The following is a 20564-nucleotide window of genomic DNA, read 5'->3' as shown; positions in this document are numbered from 1 at the left end:
GTGAATGGAAGGATGCTTTTTCATTTTCCTACCCTCAGGGATATATTTTCGTACTGATCAGGAGGCCTGGTATACAGCAGGTAGTTAATAAATGCTATCATTTGCTGCTGTTGATCTTGTTCTGTTTCAGTATAAAGCAATATGTTTTTTTCACCACTTTGGTTTCTCTTGGGACAAGGAAGCTGGAACATTTGTCACTGGAAACTTTTCTGCAGTCATAGGCCACTCTTAGTCAACTGAGAACCCGCAGGCTCTGCCCAGCTTTGGTCATGCCTGGCTCATAGGAAAAGAATTTTCTTGATAATATTTTCAGGCCTGGCAAGGAGTGGTTCAATGTGGATGATTAATTAGTTATTGCAATGATTATTTTTCTACCAATTACAAGTAAGTCTCAGGTTGGGAATTTTTCTTCATTTCAAGAACTGCTTTTTTTTTTTTGGCATGCCGGTATTTTATTTTGGAGGAATAAATTTTCATGGCTGTCTTGGGGTTTTTTTTATATTATTGGGGTTGTAGCTACTGGGAGAGAGGTCAATATTCAGAAGCAATTGATGTTGCAATATGTTCAAGTCTTGGTTCTTCCATTAACTGTTTTGGTTTTTCTAGTGGTTCTCTGTGGTCCCAGAGCAGTGGCAGCACTTGGGAACTGGTTAGAAATGCAAATTTCCAGGTTCATGCCAGGCCCACTGAATCAGAAACCCTGTAGGCAGGACCCAGAAATCTCATTTCAACAACCCCTCTTGGTGATGCACACTAAAATTCCAGAACCACTGATTTAGTCAAACTCCTTCATTTTATCATTTTGCAGTAAATTTATTTTTTAATTATTCAAATCATTGATGTAAATACACCCTATACATACTATAACATTACATAAAGTTTGGAAGAGACAAAAATGTAGATAAAAGCTCAACTGAAGTATAAATATTTCTGTACATTTTCTTCCAGTATTTAAATAAAAACACCTATTTTCAGACAATTGTAATCACAGGACACACACAATTAGGTATACTGCTTTTTTTCTCACTTAATGTCAGAATACAAATATTATTCAGCGTCACCACCTGTATATCTTCATAAGTATTTTTAAGGGCCACAAATTTCCTTCACCAGGCTGGGAATGTGAACTTGTGTATACGCAGGTAAAAACGCTGTCGACGCACGTGCGACCCTCTTCACTTTTCCCCATCTCGCCCCCGCCCCCCAAGCACCCAGCCAAGCCCTACTGGGGAAGAATCGAAACTATGAGAGTTTTTGGAAATAGTCATAAACAGAGAGGACAGGGAAGTTAGCCAACAGCCCTGAGTTTTCCAGAGTCATCCAGAAACGACTCTCCCAAGCTTGAAACCCTCTCCTGGAACCCCGAACAGCTGAGATGTCACTGTGCTACCTTGTGGCCACGTCTGGGAATTGCACCCTCCCTGGAGAAGCCCCGCTGGCGCCCCCGTCCTCAGGTGCCTGCTCCAAGCGGGGTGTCTGGGTCCCAGGCGTCCCCCTAACCGCGGCTCCCTGGTCCCTGCAGGATGGTGAGGCTCTGCCCTCGTTCTGGGTCTCACAGTGGGGCTGCGGTCCAGACCAGTTGACAGGGGGCTGGAGCTGGCCAGCTCTTTTCCCTGGTGGGCTGGACCCCAGTTCCCGGCAGGGAGGGCCCCACTCCAAGATGCCCATCCTCCTTGGGCCCAGCGCGCAGCCACCTTCCAGGCCGTGAATATCGCGCTGTGCCCTCGGCTCTACGTGGACCCCATGGCTGTCGGGGATACCCAGGCTGAGGGTAGGTGGTCATGTCCCCTTGGATGATGTCATTGGGACCTCTCAATCCTGTCTCGGGGACCGGCCTCTCTCTCTTGCTCTCTCCCTGCTGTGTGCCCTCGCAGCGCTTTGGCAGCTGGTGCGAAAGTAGGCCAGGGAGAAGGCACAGTGGCAATCCTGGGTGGCTTTTGGCTGGGCACTCACTGGGTGATGCATGTTTTCAGGTCAGCTTACAGGCCCTGTGCCTTCCACCGTGGGCCCTGCAGTTTCTGTAAAATGGACCATTTACCATGCCCGGAATAGAAGCACGTGGGTTCAGGACCGGGGGCCTTGTGAAAGGCGAGCAGGGTGGCAGGCAGGCTGCTGCCACACTCTCACCTCAGGGGGACCTCTCCTCTCCAGGGGTGAGTCCCCCTTAGCCCCCGCCAGGATGGAAGGGGGCCCTTGCAGAGGAAAGGGAGGATTTCCCTAGCATGCTGGGGGCTGGCTCTCTGCTGATTCCGGGTCAGTGTACACTCTCCGGTGAATGAGTGTCTTCTCTGGATGCCACCTCAAATATTAGTCACCAGTGAGATTCCCTGCAATTTCGGAGGCCTGTCAGCGTCTGCAGGCCGTCCTGAGGCAGTCATGCGGACCCTGGGGGGGGGTGGGTGGAGGGGGCAGGTCCGAAGGGACAGTGGAAGATCTCTTTCCCAGTGGCCCTCTGGGGACGACAAATCCAGGACCGATCTAATGCAGCGGAGCAGGGCATTTTATTTTATTTTTCTTACACATTTAACTACTTTTTAAAAGTAGGTGATTTAGTCCTGTTTTTCCCCCTACCTTACTGCATATAAAATCTCCTTATTCTTATTTTTAAAAGCTCCAAGACCAGTTGTTATTGAAGTTTTTCGGAGGTCACAGATCCCTTTGGTAATTTGCCAAAAGTTATGACCTCTGTCCCCAACTCAAAACGCACATATACACAGCCTTAGGTGCCATCTCAGGAAGCTTAGAGACTCTCTGAAACCCATCTCAGAGCCAGGTTAAGGTCCCTGGCGCTAAACTATGTGTGTCTAAGGGACAGCAATAAGCCTTTTATTTCTGAACCTCATCATTATCACCCTCAAAAGTTTCTGGAGCTTTTAATAGTCGGTATTCAAAATAAAGCTTGTTTAATGAAGGACTTAGCAATAGCTGAACTGCACATCCCTGACAGTTTATTGTTGGGCACTGGAGTTTTTCCAGTTTGTTGGAGTTTTCAACTTTAAGATATTGAAATGCAGTAAAAATATTTTCTGTATGAACTCAAATTTTTATTTACCAAACAAAATGTTATACCTCACAGTTCACAATCTGTTATTATTACTTTAAATTTTAAACAGAAATAAAAACTCTATGGGGGTCATATAGGATGACAGAATTGAAGTAATTCAAGTTGTGTTTTTTTTTTTGTCTTTACAATGACTACATTATCACTTTTTAAAATGTATTTATTTTTATTTATTTTGTTTTATTGCTTATTTTTTCCTTGCCCCACCTCACCATTATTACTTTTTATTTGGAATCTATTGTCTAAATGCAGGAACAGGCAGCAAGGACCGTGGGCCTTGGAGACGTGAGATGCGGAAGGATTCCGAACCACTGACACTCGCTTTTGCAACAAGCACACGTCACTGAGCCCGTGAGTGTCAGGGCCAAGTGCATAACTGGGAGTTCTTGGAATTAACGTCGATGCAGAACCGAATGAACATAATATTTATTAAAGGGTAAGTAACAAAATTATGACAATTTGAAGTTCACATACATATTACATAAAACTCAACAGTAATCAAATATGGTGTTTAGAACTTCCACCGAGAGATCATTTTTTTTTCTGGGGCCGGGGGCGGGATGGGGTGGGGACTTTGTTTTTATCACTGACAGAATTGTGATAAAGAAAGGCAGACCAACTTTTGGTTCTGTTATTGTATTTAAATTATCTCCTGACAATGGTTCTCTTACTGCTGGCTTCCAGGGCAGCCAGGTGCCACCTCCCTACCCCTGGTCCATCCCTGATGTGACAGTAAGTTCCTGCAGGGCAGGGACAGGTGGCGCAACCCACTGTCGTGCAGTGCCTATGCACACATGCAGTGGTTCCCAGCATGCAGGTGGAGGCTCCATGGGAATTGCCAAGGATGACCTGCCTTTTCTCATAAGGGAGACCAGATTTTCTTCATGTACTTCAAACAAAGCAATGTATCACAACAGATTAAACACAGAAACAGATAAGAGGATCCAGCTGTCTTCTGCTGAGCCAGACATTAAAGAGATTTGCAAAATTTCTTTGTAAAACAATGTCACTCTTATGCCTCACTTTAAAATTATTATTTGGAAAATGTAAGCTATTTTCCATAAAATTATGTTACATATGTTAACATGCAATGGGCTTATTATTGTTATTTTTAAAAGCACTAAGAAATATTCTTAAGATTTCTCGGTTTTAATTTTGAATATGGTAAATATTGACAGCTGTATCTTGCATACAGAGAAGCTCTTTGGAGCCCTCAATAATTTTTAAGAGAGGAGAGGTGTCTAGAGACCAGAATGTTTGAGTCGCGCTGCCTTATATGTGCCAGATGCCCGTGTACGCTTATTACACTGATGAGGGACTGAATGGATGGGCTTCAGCTGCTCCTGGGAGTTGGCAGCTGTGGCTGGGATGGAAGGGAGCAGAGGGCACAGTAGGCAGTGGGGCCGATACCCGAGCGGGGGGCCTGCCAGGGTCTAGGAGTGGCAGCTGGGTCTGGTGGAGCAGTGCTGGCTCCGATGGCAACATCCCTCGGGGGGCCTGGGTCTCAGGCAGTGGGGGCTGGGAATAGGGGTGACGGTACCTACGTGTCAAGGGGCTTCAAGAAGCTCACTATATCTTGTCCCCCTTAGTGCTGAAGGTCAGGAACAACTGTCTGAGTCTGCCTGTCTGTGACAGGAACTGAGCAAAATGATTTTCCAGGGACCTGGTTGTCACATCACTGGGTGTGGGCACAGCAGAGAGGGCTGTGGCCTCAGTGGACAGACTGAGGCTCCAGGTACCTCTCCCTGCTCTGCCCTGACCGGCCGTGAGACCTGCCGCAAGTCACTTAACTGCTGGCTTGCTCGACCACATGGCAAAGATGAGATCAAATGTTCGCGGAGTGCCTGGCACATCCTGGGTGCACAGTGCATTAGTGACTCCATTAGCAGAATGTCATTAATAATACATACTCAAAAGAAGTAGGCCGGGAGGGGTGAGGTTAAGGAGGAAGGGTCCTTGAGGGAGTTCTTCCTGGTCCTTGACTAGTGACGGTTGAAGGTTGGCATACACCGTGGTTTCTCAGCCTCTGCACTATTGATATTTAGGGCCAGATAATTCACTGGTGTGGGGGCTGTCCTGTACATCATAGCACACTTAGCAGCATCCCTGGCCGCTAACCACTAGATGCCAGAAGGGAAGCACTTTCTCCCTGGTCGTGACAACCAAAACTGTCTCCAGAATACATTGCCAAAAGTCCCCCCAAAGACAAAATAATAAATTCTAGGCCAAAGGGCACCCTTTAGCAAAATCACTGTGAACCCAGGGAATAAAGATCTTCAGCAATTTTGCCTATATGGCAAATAAAATGCCTATATTGGCACATAAAATGCTCAGTAGATGGTAATAATTAATATTACTGATAAGTTATTAACTGACCTATGATATAAAATAATAATCAAATATAAAGGAGCAGCCCTTTTTCTTAAGGGGGAAAAAGATTTCTGGGATTTTCAGGTACATTCCTGTTAGCAAATTCCTGATTCTCAAAGTTTTGACAGTCCCTCCAAGCATCGACTTTGGCCAAAGAAAAGTCTAAGTCTCTACTTTAGCCTTACTAGCTCCTGACCAGTAAGCAGCACAAAAGCAAAGTCCCAAACACTGGTCTAGCTTGGCCAAATTGTTCAGTTATCTTCATATCCGTTACTTATTGGTCGAAGGCACTGTTTAGCCAGGAACCTGGACACCACCTACCTGACCCAGCATTTGGATCTGCCATTGGCCATCAATCTCATCTGCAAATTTACAAACAAAACAGGCGGACTGCTGTGGAATTCTTTGGTCTCAAACTAAAACTTTGGCAGAAAATAATGTTTAGAAAACATGCAACGATGTTTCTACTTTAGACGTGACTGATAACAGAACTCTCATAAATTTCTCTCTCCTCCGAGAGAGCCAGGCAATTAGACAGCCTCAACGAGACAGAGCATTTCATTGCGAGCCGCGCTACCCAACTGCAAATTCGATGCCAAACTAACTCTCAGGAAGATCTGAAATTCTTTCAGACCGTTCTCCATTGAAGAAGTCTTAGTATGACTGTTTCCATATCAGATATAAGACAGACTTCGCTGCTAGCTGCAGGCGCTCTTAGGAGACTTCTACTCCCAGGGTGATTTTCTAAATTTCAGTCCTGTTTACAAAGTGCTGCATGTCCCTGTGAACCTGTGATGCCACCAATAGAACCACCTGGTATGCTCTGAAGCAAGCTCTGTCCCACACAGTCAGAAACGCTTGAATTCTTTGTGATACACATTTTAAAAAGAAAAATCCATGCCCATCTCTGGAGAAAAGACGGGCTCTTACCTGGTCCCAGGCTTTGTCCATGGGCACTTGATTGGATAAAGATGCACAAGACCAAGAAAATGGGGACACACAGGGCACTTTCCATTTCTCCTGTCTCCCCTGGGGTCCGAGGTCTTCTTGCTAATTTCTGAAGCTAAAGAGACCAGAATGCCTATTGATACTTTGTTAGGGAAGGCTGCCCATTAATAATTAACCTTTCAACATGTTATCGAAGGTTCAGACACTTTCCTTGCTGCCCCCAACCCCAAATCTAACTCTATCTAATTAACAACAAAAAAAGATTGGTTTACGAAAGTGCTTTTTACAAAAGTAAATTTTGCAAAAGTAAATTTTGATTTACAAAAGTACATGTTGAAAACGAAATACCTTGTCATATATTTATAGCTTCTGGGGCTAATGTCACCGTTCCAGATTAAACAATTCGAAGCTAATGTGTTGTGTTTGGAAATCCTGTCAAAGGTCAGGGGTAGCAGCCTCCACGTAGTTGCCTAAGTGTCCCTGTGGCAGCACCGCAGAGGGGACGCAGGTGCACGGAAGTGAGATTTCAAATGGCAGGCTAAGCCCCTAGAAAAAGAAAAGGGCCCTGCCACGCTGAAAGCCCCCAGACGGTCCATTTTCTGTTGAGTTCAGCGAAATCGCTGATGCTTGTGGTCAAAGTGTGGTGGGGCAACATTTCTACAGCTGAACTGGGAAAACCCTTAACCTCAGTGGAAAAAGGAGCCCACAGAGAAGCAAAGATACCCTTGCTGAGGGCCCCACCGGGAGATGATCCTGGAGGGAACACACTCATTCTTCCTCCGTGCTAGTTAACGCTCCGGCTGAGGAGAGGACTGAGAAGAAAGACCACGCAGCTGAACCAGGTGGGGGAAACACTACCGTATATGACTCTTGTAATAGTTACTGGGTCTCTAGTTTTATTTAAGCTTTATTCATTTGCTCATATTTTCTTTGCATGCCTACGTGCCATGCACTGTTCCAGGCATGTGGGATATACCAGTGAAGGACCCCCAAATTCCAGTCCTTGTGGAGCTTATGTACCAGTGGGGGTGGGAGGCGGCAGGTGACAGACAACAGACACAATACAGAAGTGATTTATGTAGGTTGCTAGAATGCAATGAGAGCTATGGAAAACGAAAGGGTATAGCAGGGCCAAGGGGGTGGGGGAGAAGGTAGTAACTCTAAACAGAGCGGTCGGAGTGAATTGTGTCGGGAAGTTAAACCCTGAGCTGAGGTTTGAGGGAGGTGAGGGAGTTGCCCCTGCCGACGCTTTAGGCAGGAGAGCTTCAGGCAGTCCGTGGAAAGGCCCCGAGGTAGGAACCTTCCTGGTATGTTCCAGAAATACTGAGGAGGCCAGTGCATAGGACACACCGTTATAAGGACTTTGGCTTTTACGCCGTGAGACCTGGGGAGCTGTTCTGAGCAGGAGAGTGACGTGATTTGTATTACAGTTTTGAAAGATCACTCTGGTTTGCGAGTGAGCTGGGGCGAGGCGGGGAGCTCTGCTGGGAGGCTGTCGCAGTGGCCCCGTGAGAGGTGCTGGTGACTTGGTCCAGCGTGACCACAGTGGACTTGGCGAGTGGTGGATGGGTGCTGGATACACTTGGAAGGCAGAAGGATTTTCTGACTGCTGGCATGTGAGATATGGGAGCAAGAGAGGAGCTGAGGAGGACTTCGAGGTTTTTGGCTTGAGCAAGTGGATGAATGGGGTTGTACCCGCCGAGAAGGGAAAGCTGTGCATGAGGCAGGCTTGGTGGGGGAAGACTGGAATTCAGCTCTGGCCACGTGGTGTACGAGCAGCTCTTAGACATCTGGGTGGCAGTGTTGAGTGGGCAGCTAGATAACTTGGTGATTACTGCCCTGATGAGCCTGACTGAAAAGACCTTCTGAAGCCATCAGCAGATTTGGACGGTCTTGACCCCAGCCTGGAGCATCCGTTCTGACCTATGGCTGCACCTTCCTGCCAAAGGCTGCAACTTGGGGACCATCCAGGCAGGTGCATGATCTCTGAGCAAGGGCTTCTGTCCTGGGCACCTGGCTGGCTCTTTCCTACCCTGCACAGTTAAGCAGGATCTGAAAGTTCTACTTCTTTTTACCTATAAAGCGGAACTCAAAACCAGCTGGCTATCTACTTTGAGCTCCTCTCTCCTGGGCCTGCCCTTATCTTTCTCCTCTGGGTACTGCTAATAACACCCCCAGGCCCTACTTCATTCTGCAAATTAATTCACCAAGATACCAGTGAATCCAAGTGCTCGGAAATACTAACCCGCCCCCCAAAAATTTCTGTAGATTATATTTTCTTACCACTTTCTACATGGGAAGAGGCCTTCAAAGTTGTTCTAGTTCTTATAATTACTTTACTTGCACCACCAAAAATTCCTCTACCACCATCTCATGCCAACTCAAGTTCTGCGAGGCTCTCCTGAAAAATGACAAGGAGGAATGGATGTCTGTCCCCTTGCAGGGGTGGTGTCTGCCTTAACCTCTGCCCAAGCTCTCCTGCTGCTCCATCAGTGGGTTCCACCTTCCCGTGGTGGTTTTAACACACAAGCTCTGCTGTGTTTCCTTGAAGCTGGCTAGGGAGGCCCCTGGGAGAGAAGGGAGGACTTCATAAAGTGTGAGGTTTCCAGAGCCCAGGCATCCTGGTCCTCCTGTCCACTAGCTGTGCACAATGTTCCGTAATCTCGGTGAGTTCCATCTCCTCACCTAGAAAACGGGGATAGCATGTGCTGAGATAATATTTTGAGATACCAACTTCTTATTTTTCTCCCAACCTGTCTCCCTTGCTCTCCCTTCCACTTAAGAGGGGCAACGTTGAGAGACCTCTGCACATCTTTTGTCTTCCAAAAACATAGGACCTAGGGCAAGTGAATTCTAACCAGCAAAGAAAAGCAAAAGATTAAAATGTTTTAAAGGGAGAAGGACTCCCTCCTTCCCACCTTCCCACCACTGGAAAGACAGTCTCTTGGGCTTTGCAGGCAGTGGGGGATGGGGAGATTTATCCATGGGTCTGAGAGCAGAGGGGACGGTCCCCTGCTTCCCAGAAACCCTGCTGGAAAGTAAGAGCCCAGAGAGAAAATGGCTGTGTGTGTGCTGGCAGATGGGCAAGACAGGCCCTTGGCCTGGTGTGGGGGCAGCGGGTCATGTCAATGGGAGGATGGGCCTCCCAGTGGCCCCCTATGTGGACTGATGACAGAGGACTATGTCACACCCCTCCTACAAGCCCATGCCTGGCTTTTTTTGTCTGGTGCAGAACTACAACATTACTAGAGGTTGGAGGGGTTAGGGAGAAGGAATCCAGAAGGTCTGGAAGTAGGGGTTTGGAATCAGTAATTCAGACTGGTTATAGAAATTAAAGATATATATATTTTTTTGAGACAGAATCTCATTCTGTTGTCTGGGCTAGAGTGCCATGGCATCAGCTTAGCTCACAACAACCTCAAACTCCTGGGCTCAAGCAATCCTCCTGTCTCAGCCTCCCGAGTAGCTGGGACTGTAGGTGAACACCGCCACACCCAGCTAACTTTTTCTATTTTTAGTAGAGATGGGGTCTCGCTCTTGCTCAGGCTGGTCTCAAACTCCTGACCTCAAGCAATCCTCCCACCTTGGCCTCCCAGAGTACTAGGATTACAGGCGTGAGCCACCGCACCCAGCCAAGATATTTCTTGAATATCAGAATTTGTAGACTGAAATTAACACCTCTACAAACACAGGGATGTCATGAGTATTAGAGATTTGTGTGTGAGGTGTCCAGCCACGCGCCTGCTTCACAGTAGAGGTTCAATAAGTTATAGTGACTTATTTTGTAGGCAGCATACTTGGTGGTCAAGTGTCCAGGCTTTGGAATCTGACAGATCTAGGTTCAAATCCCTGGTCTATCACTTATTAGCTGAGTGACCTTGGATCAGACATTAACGTTCTGAGCTTTAGTTTTCTTCATGTGTATAATGGGACGAATGATACCTACCTAATCTGATTAAGTGAGGCGAAGCATGTGAAGTCCTTAGCAATCCTACATAGTAGGAAATATTAAATGGTGGCTATTATTATTATTATTGTTTAAATTGAGGTAGGAGATTACGAGGGTCACCAGGAGGTAGACAACCGCAAGACCACAGTGATGTAATTTTAGCAAAAAATTAAAAGAGCAGGAAAACAGAAGGTTCTGGATCAGTGGTTCCAAAATCCAACTGAATTTCAGCATCAGAGTCAGCTGGGGAGCTCAGAAAAAGGGCAAGTTATGGGTTCACCCCAAGACTTATGGAATCAACGCTAGGGCTTAGAGAATCTCCATTTTAAACAGGCTTCTTGGTCACACACAGTCTGAGAAGCATTATTTGAGAGTGGTGCTTTAGAGACCTCATTGGGGTGCAAGAAGAAAACAATAAATCTTTCGGATTTTTCTTTATATTGCCTTTGAAAATTTTATGTTTGTGTGTGTGTAATGTGTATAATATATTAAGACTATACAATTTGTATATAGTACTATGTAATATATTAGTGCTACGCTATTTATAAGCAACTGAATGTCCACATATTTGGGAGAGTGCTCAAATTTTAATAAAACTTATAAAGATGCTCTATCGAAAAAGTGATAAGCCTCTGCCTTAGAGGGACACAATGGCCCCCCAGGGCTTCAAGGCCTGACTGTATGTGGTTGACTCCATCAATGCATCTGAACAGTCAATAGATCTGTTAATGGGACCTTTGGTCCTTTTCATGTCCAAGAAAGCCCAGCAGTTATTGAGGACTCTTCATTTCCCGTGAACTAAAGGGGTCGGGGGAAGCCTGAGCCTCTCAGCGGGAAGCCCCCAGCAGAGCTACGAGCACTGTCTGTGTTAGCAGAGCCCAGTGGCTTCTTCCTTTGCAATTCCTTCCTTCAAGACTTTTCTAATTTGGGTGACACTGTACTCTCTGGTCTGCAATCCTTGGCCTAAAGTAATAATGGTTTTATAATTAGATTTTTAAAAATTGCCCAGTTCCTGCTCTCTTTTAATTTGAAGAGCTTCTTGAAGAAATAGAGATTTCAGGAGACTGGCACTGGATGGCCTGAGTACAACCTTTTCCTTCAGTGTCATGGTGATAAGAAAGTTAATTAGGGGAAAAGAAACAGATATTTTACAGGGATAAAGAGAGCAAATCCCGAGGAAGAGAAGCCAGGGGACCAAGGTGAAGTCTGCTGCTGAGCAAAACAGTTTTATATTCAGAATCAGGTTTTCTTCTTTTCATCTTCAGGGCCTGGGGGTCCGTTCCCTGAGAAAGGCAGGCTCTTGTTGGCGTTCTAAGAAAATAGTAATCAAAACAATGCCATTTGGACTGGCACTGTCATTTTCCTAATTTTGCAGTTGAAATGTAAGAGATTAAGAACCGGCACAAAACTGTATCTCACCAGTAAAAAGCTGGGAGGGGAAATCTGGGCATCCGAGTCCAGGGTCAGTTGTCTTTGTGACCACAGCCCTTAATCCCTACATACCTGGCCTTCCCTGGCACTGCACCAGGCTTTCTGACACCTCAAACTAGTCCATTGCCAAGGTGGAATTTATGAAGTTTGTGGGATCATGTCATAGGAGAATGACTCTATCCTCTCTTCCTCCTGCCTGGGGCCAGGCTGCCCCTGGGAGAATGACCAAGTTTTCACTGGGTCACTGATCGATCTGTGAGGACATTCTTGTCCCATGTGGGGATACGGAAAAAACAAGTAGGCAGACCTCATCAGTTTGAGTTGGCTTGGAATATGTCCTCATTTGGAAAGGGATTGGACTGGAGTTTAACCTTTTCCTTATCTATTTTAGAAAAAAAGAAAAGACTCGTAAACAAATGAAGTGTGAAGACAAGACTGTAAGAGGATATTTTAGACTATTTGAAAGAGTTAAGCATTTCCAGCATTTCAAAAAGGTATTTGTTCATCCAAGATTATCACACCTGGTGACTAGGGGTACCTTTGCATCATCTTTGCCTCTGACTAGTTGTGTGACCTACACACAGTTGTGTAACCTATCTCTGCCTCAGTTTTCTCATCTGGCAAATGGGATTGTGAAGATTACATTATTATCACACAGAAAGTCCTTCTAACAACTCTCTGCATAGTCAGGCGTCATTTGATTTTTGTAACAAATGAGGGAGGAATTATTTCCCCCATTTCACAGGTGAGAAAACTGAGGCTTCAAGATTCTTTTTTCAGAGTCATATGCCTAATCAATGTTGATTGGATATAAAGACTCTAGGCCCCTGGAAGCTCTAATACTCTAATTCCCAAAGTCTAAAGTGAAGACTTATGCAGCTAGTGAGTGAAGAGTGGAGATCTCTTTTTTATTTTTGTTTTTATGTTTCCTGGCCTGGGTTGGCCCATTGACTCTCCCTATTTAGGATTTCAGCAGCCGGTTTGTGGACCGATTGGGAAAACAAAACAAAGCAACACCACCCCAACCACAGCCATCTTTTCTGTGAGTAGATACTGTGGAACCAATAATGCATTTTATGATTTTGGTAGTTCCAGTAGAATGGAAAAGCTTTTTTCTCACTTTCTATTATGCTTGGAAGCAAAAGGAAATGAAGATATAAGTTGGCTTTGAACATCCAGATAGACAGTGAACATTGCTGGCTCCTTCAAGTTTGCCAAGGATTTTCTTGGTGGGAAGGAGGGAGGTGTAGGCTGGGATCCATCGCGTGCCTATGCCGGGCCTGCTTCCTCCAGCTGCTTGGGGCACTGGCTGGGCTTGGTGAGGGGTAACCATGCTGGGCTGCTCAGGGAGACCAACCAAGCCACAGTTGAACTGGCTGATTGCAGCAAAGCAAGAGCACAGTTTGGAAAGGGGGCCATCGCCATGCTGGCTCTCTCTCTGGGTCCGGGTGCTTCTGACTATGGGATACCCAGGGGCACCATCCTCACCCTTGGTATCAGGCACGGCTGGGCATCCATTAAATTGAAATCGCCCAAGCCCTTCACACCAGAAACTAATTCCTATTATTCTCTTGACTCCCCATGATCTGTTTCAAATTCTGAAGAGCTGCCAATGAGTCATCATTTTTCTGAAGACTGTATCTTGCTGATGTGGTTAGTCATAGATTCCTAGGCAGGCCTAAAAGTCAGGAGTTAACAATTCGGGGGCCAACTTCCAAAGTGTCTCACAATGCCGGACTCTCTATGAGATCTTATTTAAGCTGTAGGAAGAATCCTATGATGCTGGCATGATTATTCCCTTTGTACAGGGGGGAAACTGAGGCTCGGAGAGGTTACTGAATTGCCCAAATCCACACTGTAGTTAAGTGGTAGAGTGGTATTTGAACTATGTTTGTCTGACTTCAAAGTCCATGTAACAAAAAATAGTTTTGCCAGGTATAGTAAGGATTAGCTGTAAGATCTTCATATATCTAAGGTTCAAAAAAAACGAAATTGTGTAATGCTCTTGCACTGCATATAAAGACATAGATCATGTGTTTATTATTATTTTGTATACTCATATTCATAGCAGCATCATTCACAATAGCCAAGGGGTGAGACCAACCTGAGTGTTCATCAGCAAATGAATGGACAAACAAAACGTGGCACATACACACAATGGAACATCATTCAGCCTCTACAAGTAACGAAATTCTGATACAGGATACAACACGGATGAACCTTGAAAACGCCATGCCAAGTGAAACAAGCCAGTCACAAAAGGACAAATAATGTCATATTATTCTGCTCATATGAGGTACCCAGAATAGTCAAATTCGTGGAGACAGAAAGGAGGGTGATGGTTACCAGGACTAAGGAGAGGGAGTAGCGAGGAGTCATGGTTTCAGTGCGGACAGAGCTTCAATTTGGGATGATGCAAAATTTCCAGAGATGGGTAGTGGTGATTACATTATACAACAATGTGGACTTACAATGCCACTGAGCTGTATACTTAAAAAATGATGAAAGTGGTAATTTTTATGTGTATTCCCTCACAAACAATATTTAAACGTTACAATGGTAAAGACAAAAAAATAATGGCAGGTCATCATAGTGGTATCACATATTTGGTGGTTATGCTTGGTGGTTTGACCCAGGATAAACCCAGTATCATGATGAAAGTTTTTCAGTGGGTATACAGGAGGGGACTTCAAAACGTTTGTGGGAAAATGGAAGTAAAAGATAAAAATCTAAACTTTATTTCTCAATATAAGCTCCATCAAATTCAAGATACTTTTGTAAGCAATAATATCAGCCGCTTATTTATTCCATCCCTAAAGATTTGAGGGTCCTGGGAACGGAAACATGTGAAAGCAGTCTTTTTATTATTGTTATTTTTGAAACAAATGTTTTCAAGCCCTTTCTCAGCTACTTAATGGAGATAGCTCAGAAATAGCCCATGAGACATAGAAGATAGAAGTAATGGAGGCATTAGAATGGGATAGGATTATGTAATTTATATACAGATTATTTCCTCCAATCAACAGTAAAGATTAGCCAAAATGAGACCAGCGCCTTTGCCCGTGAAGCTTTGTCGTGGACAGAGCAGTGTTGGGCAGGAAGCTGTCAGGACGAGGCTGCACTACCAAAGACTCAACTTAGACACCATCACTGCTCATCCAATTACTCTGCAAACCATTTGAGTCAGATGGTGCCTAGGGTCCTTCAGAAAGCAATAAGCGAGATGCTTTGATATACTTTAATAATTCTGTTAAGAGATAATTTTCTAAGAAGGGAAAATCATGACTCTCAGTCAGATATAAAAATGAACATGTGACAAATATTTTCTTTAAGTCATTAATGAGGAAACTGGTCAGGGTGTTGTAACTAGTTCAAAGGGGAAGGCAGAACCCCCATAAATTTATATGGATAAAGGAATGTTGAAATGAATACGCAAATAGAAGCAAAACCAGCTTCTTCCACAGTGCAGGAGTGATGTGGATGGAACTTCCGCGGGATAGGACAGAATTTGCATTTTGCATTGCTATTAGTTATCTACAGTGTGCAGAGTTGTAAAATGCTTCAAGGGCAACTGAATCAAGCTATTATACAATCAGATAGCCCAGGAAGGCTGTGCTGTATGTAGACAATGTATCCTTTCCCACTGAAACACAAAATTTCCCCTAGAATTCTTATTGTTACAAAACGATAAGGGAAGTATTTAGCTTCAGAATTCTAAAGATAACAGGATAAGGCTCTTTCTGGAGGAAAAGCTCTGTCTTTCTAAATCTTTGTCTCTTGAGTGGAGACTTTCTGATCTCTGACAACTGGATTTCCAAACTGGGCTTCTCCCTTCTTAATCTCACTAAACAGGTAGATTATTTAGCATTTTTGTCCCTCAATTTCCTCACCCTAAAATAGGGATAGTACAATTATTTACCTCATAGGGTCTGGGGGAAGATTAAATGAGAAAAACCATGAATTGCACTTACCATAACTTCCAGCACAATGCATATCAACTATTAATATTAGTATTTTTATTTATTACTGCAGTTTTGGGGCATGCTTTTTATTTCTTCCATGTCTTACATGTTCTTTCCCTTTCTCTTTTCCTGCTCATTTAACTGAAATCATAAAGAATAGGAAAATTATTTACAGTGTTTTAAAAAAAATTATAGATAGGGTCTATGCTTTCTGTTCTTGATTTTAAAATAAACTACCTAACTTTTTCTATATTCCTTTCTATTTAAAAAAGAAAGCTTCCCCATTCCCAATAGTTGCTTTCCTTCTTTTGAGTAATTCTTATTACCTATTTTAGCCCAGCTAACCTTGAATTTAAATTTAAACTAGTGGTTCATTTCCTTGGGTTACACAGTCAACAGCCAGAGAAAACAGGTTGGCGGAGGGGGAAGGGCTGCCAGAGGGCTCTCTCAGCATGGCTGGGGACTGGGTGCCATGGCTGGAGGGGACGCCCTGGGGTCAGGTAGTCCACCTGACTCCTCAGACTCTGGGGACTATGTCCGAGGGCCAGACAGTCTGTGCTCCCGGGGACAGCATGTGCCCAGCACTAGAGAAAACTGTCCATATAGCCCTGCCTTGGGGAAGTTTGCTTTTACCTTTGGGTCAGGTGGAGCGGGTATTTCTTTCATCTCACAGGGTAATTCCTGGATGTCTAGGGTCAGGGTGCCTGCATGGATTGACTCTATCAGCCCTAATTTCAGTTCTGGAACCCTGAGAAACTTCCAGATAATTCAGTTTAAGCTCCTGGGCTCTCCCCCTTTGCTTGAGCAGCCTGCATTCTGCGAGGGAGGGGCAGGCACTCGAGCAAGGGTTTGCTTTGAAAGAGCCAGGTCGCGGAAGGGGCACAGTTCAGGGAGAGGAAGGAGGACAACAGTGTCGCTGTGTCTAGGCTTCTTTTACATGGATGATGGCTGGAGTGACACCCTGGAGAGAGCCATTTTTCACTCCACAATTTCATTCCTATCACCTAATTTGACTGTCAGGCTGTGTGGAGGACACTCAAAGAGCAAAACATCCTTTTTATGCATTAAGAAACAGCATGATTAGATCTGAGAAGGTCAACCAGTGTGGAATTGGGAACTCAGAGCTGGGAGGAGAACGCAGGCAGATTTACATGGGGCTCCTCGCCTCCAGGACTATTTCCATTATCATCTCTAAAGCAAAACTGCTTGTTTAGCTCTTGATAGAAAAGTAACTTCTCTTGCCCATTTTTCGTAGGTAATGCATGGACAAGGAAGGAAATGGTGAGCTGTTGATGTGTGTAGCAAGGTCCACTCTTGGCCAAATCTAGGGCCATGGAGAGGGATGTGGGTTTGAGCCCAGCTCTGCCTCAGCTAAGTCGTAACCTCTATGCAATGGGGGTAATGAACCTGGTTTCCTACCTCACAAAGCCGTGAGAATGAAGAGGTGGTCCATGTCCGAACATCCTTTAGCAATGAAAGGACCCACATGAAGCGGAGGCCCCAGACTGGGACTAGAGGATGAGTATGTTTGTGGAGCAAAGAGATCTTGTTGGGGGCCCAGGAAGCTCTGCTTTCTGGCCTCAGACCAGGGTGCACCTTGTTGCCCCAGAGACTCGGGCGACCACCAGCGGAGGAACAGGTCCATCGTCCATCAGGGCAGGGCTCTCTGAGCAGGCATAACCTTCAGCCATAATGTGAGTGGGCTGTCTCACGATAATTTCCTCAGACTTTGGAGATGGGAGTCAGGGACAGTTGAGATCTGGTGGCCTGCAGGTGAGCTGAGGGCTACTGCAATTAGGGAATTCCTGGGGACCTCCTCAGTACCGCCCAGTAGACAAAGCCTGGGATATTTAGTATTACATAAGGGGTTAGTATTGTCATGAGGCTCGCCTTTGGCTATCTCTGATTATCTATGCTGGTCTCTCTTTTCTTCATAGTCCTCTGACTGAATTCAAAGCCCTTGAAACGCCTTCAAGGTTCCCCTACCCTACTCCCAGGGAACTCTCTCTCTGGTCTGCTTTTTCCCTGGAGACCTGTGAGGAGAGAGGTCTACCTATGTAGGCAAGATCCTCCAAACATGCATATGGATGGAAAAAAGATTTCAAGGCACGGAGCCCCGTGTGTTCCAACATTTAGGAGTTGAGGATGAGGAGGGACCTTTCTGCTTTTGCCGATTTTTCTTTTTCTTTGGGACAGGGTCTTGCCCTGTCACCTAGGCTGGAGTGCAGTTGTGCAATCACAGCTCACTGTAACTGAACTCCTGGCCTCAAGTGATCCTCCCACTTCGGCCTCCCAAAGTGTTAGGATTACAGGCTTGAGCCACTGTGCCTGGCCCCAGAGTATTTCTTAAGAATACATTCTTAGTGGTAACATTTCTGATAAAAGGGTAGGAATGATATGGTTATAAATAAATATATGGGTCAATTTCTGGGCAGCTTCACCATCAGTGGATATTAGCATTCAACATTTTTTTCCTGTTGTTCCTTTAGAATATGTAAATTGTCATCTGCAGTCTGCTTTCATTTACATTTCTTTGATTTCTAGTGAGAATTAACATTTCCCTACTATGTTTGTCTATTAATTGTATTTCCCTTATGGGAATTGTCCTGTCTTCTTACCCATTTATCTTTTGGAATCTTAATATTTATTTTACAAATTTGAATTAGCTGTTTATGATAGATCTTAATTCTTTGTAATATTCGTTAGAAATATTTCCCTCTTTAAAAAAATCTTTAGTAATGCTAATTTTTATAGTGCAATCATTTCAATTCCTTCAAAGCTTAGAAAGTTAAAGTTTCCCCAGAGAGTTGATAAACACTTTTTTCAATTATCTGCAAATTCTTCCATAATTAGACTTTATATTTAAATCTTTAATCAACCAAAGCTTATTTTGTTGTATGTTTTATTTTTAATAACTTTTTCTACTACAAAATCAATAAATGTTTATTGTTGAAAAATAGGAAAATCAAGAAGAACAAAAAGAAAAATGTAAGTAGATCCATAATTTCACATCCAGAGATAACCAATGTTGACATTTTGATGTGGGTAACTCCAAATCATTTTTCCTATATAATATTTATTTTTTAAAATACAACTGTTAGCACACTGTACAAATTCTTTAATAAGATGTGTATTAACAGCACATTAGTGCCATATTTCAGTGGCATTAAATATTCTTTTAAAATATTATTTGAGGGCTGGGCATAGTGGCTCATGCCTGTAATCCTAGCACTTTGGGAGGCCAAAGAGGGACGATTGCTTGAGGCCAGGAGTTCAAGACAAGCCTGGGCAAGAGTGAGACCCCCCTCCCTACAAAAAATAGAAAAATCATATGGGCTTGGTGGTGCTCACCTGTAGTCCCAGCTTCTCGGGAGGTTGAGGCAGGAGGATCATTTGAGCCCAGGAATTTGAGGTTGCAGTGAGCTATGATGACACCACTGCACTCTAGCCTGGGCAACAGAGTGAGACCCTGTCTCAAAAAAAAAGTCACCAAAATTATTTGAAATAGCTATAGAGGATTATGTTCTACAGATGTACCGTAACTGACTTTCTTTTCTATTGTTTTTTATTGACTTTGTTGTATCTAGGATATCACTCTTATGAATAATGGTGCTATAAGCATATGTGTAAATCTTAGTCCACATTTCTGATTATTTTCTTCATATAAATTTCTTAAAGTAGAATTGCTGGGGCAAAGGTTTTATATCTATTATCTACATCTCTCTATATCTATTTATGTATTTTGCTTTTTCATATACGCTGCTAAATAAATTTATAATATTCCAAATTCCCATCAACAGTGAATAGGTGTGTTCTCCCCTTCTGCCCCACCTTTCATTTCTGTTAACATTATTTATTAACATTTTTACAGCTTTATGCTAAATTGGTAAGCCAAAATGATAGGTACTTTTTAAATTTAAATTTTAAATTTTTTGTTAATATGAGATCACTTTATGTTGCTCAGGCTGGACTCCAACTTTTGGGCTCAAGCTGTACCTTAAAGATATTTCACTGTTCTTATTGTCAGTGCGAAAGCAGTGGAGAGTTTAACTGTAGCTTCTAAATTAACCTGCTTTTTTTCTGGCTTCTTTAAGACTTTTCTTTTGTCTTGATTACCAAAGTTTCCTTTTGATGTATTTAGTTGAGCATTTATTTTTATTTATTCTGCCTGGGCTTCTTTTGTTGATAGATACTTGTGTTGTTTATTTTTTTTGTTTTGCTATTACAAATACTGTTGCAATGGACATTACATTATCCACAACTGAAAACGTCTAGAATTTATTCCTAGAAGTGTAATTGCTGGGTGGGATGATATGTGTCACTTTGGTGTTATTAGATGTTGACAATTTATTCTGCAAAATGGTTAGCCCAAGGAACACATCATCAACAAAATGTGACTGTTCCTTCAATTTCTCCACATCATCCCCAAAACTTGCTAAGTGTCAAATTATTTCATTTTCACCAGTTTGATGGATGTAAAATGGTATCTCGTTGTTTTAATTTTCATCTTTCTGATTACTGGTGAGATCGAACATCTTTTTATGTGTGTCATTGGTCATTAGAATTTCTCTGCTGTAAATTGCTTGTTCATATCTTCTGTCCATATTTCTATTAGTTCACTGATGTTTTCTACATCTTTTCTTGCCAATTTTATATTTCGTGTTGTCCATGTGGCTAAACATTTCAAATTGATTATCATAAATTGTGCCTTGCCGTCATTTATATTTTAAAATCCTTTATATCAATTGTTAAATCACCAGTCTTGGTTTTAATTGTGTTGATTTATAACTTTTCTCTTATTTATTATATTTCTAAGGGTTTTATCTATCTTATAATCTATTCA

General features: G+C 43.6%; 1 protein-coding gene across 1 annotated transcript in view; it reads right to left on the bottom strand.

Moving 5' to 3' along the window:
* Window positions 1–20564, bottom strand: part of LIPC (lipase, hepatic) — a 143064-nt gene that overhangs the window by 120078 nt on the left and 2422 nt on the right. Inside the window, exon 2 of the mRNA XM_012658028.1 lies at window positions 6362–6494. Coding sequence (XP_012513482.1) covers window positions 6362–6446 — 85 coding nt within the window. The 5' untranslated portion in view covers window positions 6447–6494. The remainder of the gene's footprint in view (window positions 1–6361; window positions 6495–20564) is intronic.

The sequence above is a fragment of the Propithecus coquereli genome, unplaced genomic scaffold, assembly GCF_000956105.1.
Source record: "Propithecus coquereli isolate 6110/MARCELLA unplaced genomic scaffold, Pcoq_1.0 Scaffold57, whole genome shotgun sequence".
In the NCBI taxonomy this organism is placed as follows: domain Eukaryota; kingdom Metazoa; phylum Chordata; class Mammalia; order Primates; family Indriidae; genus Propithecus; species Propithecus coquereli.
This window is presented reverse-complemented; position numbering and strand designations above follow the sequence as displayed.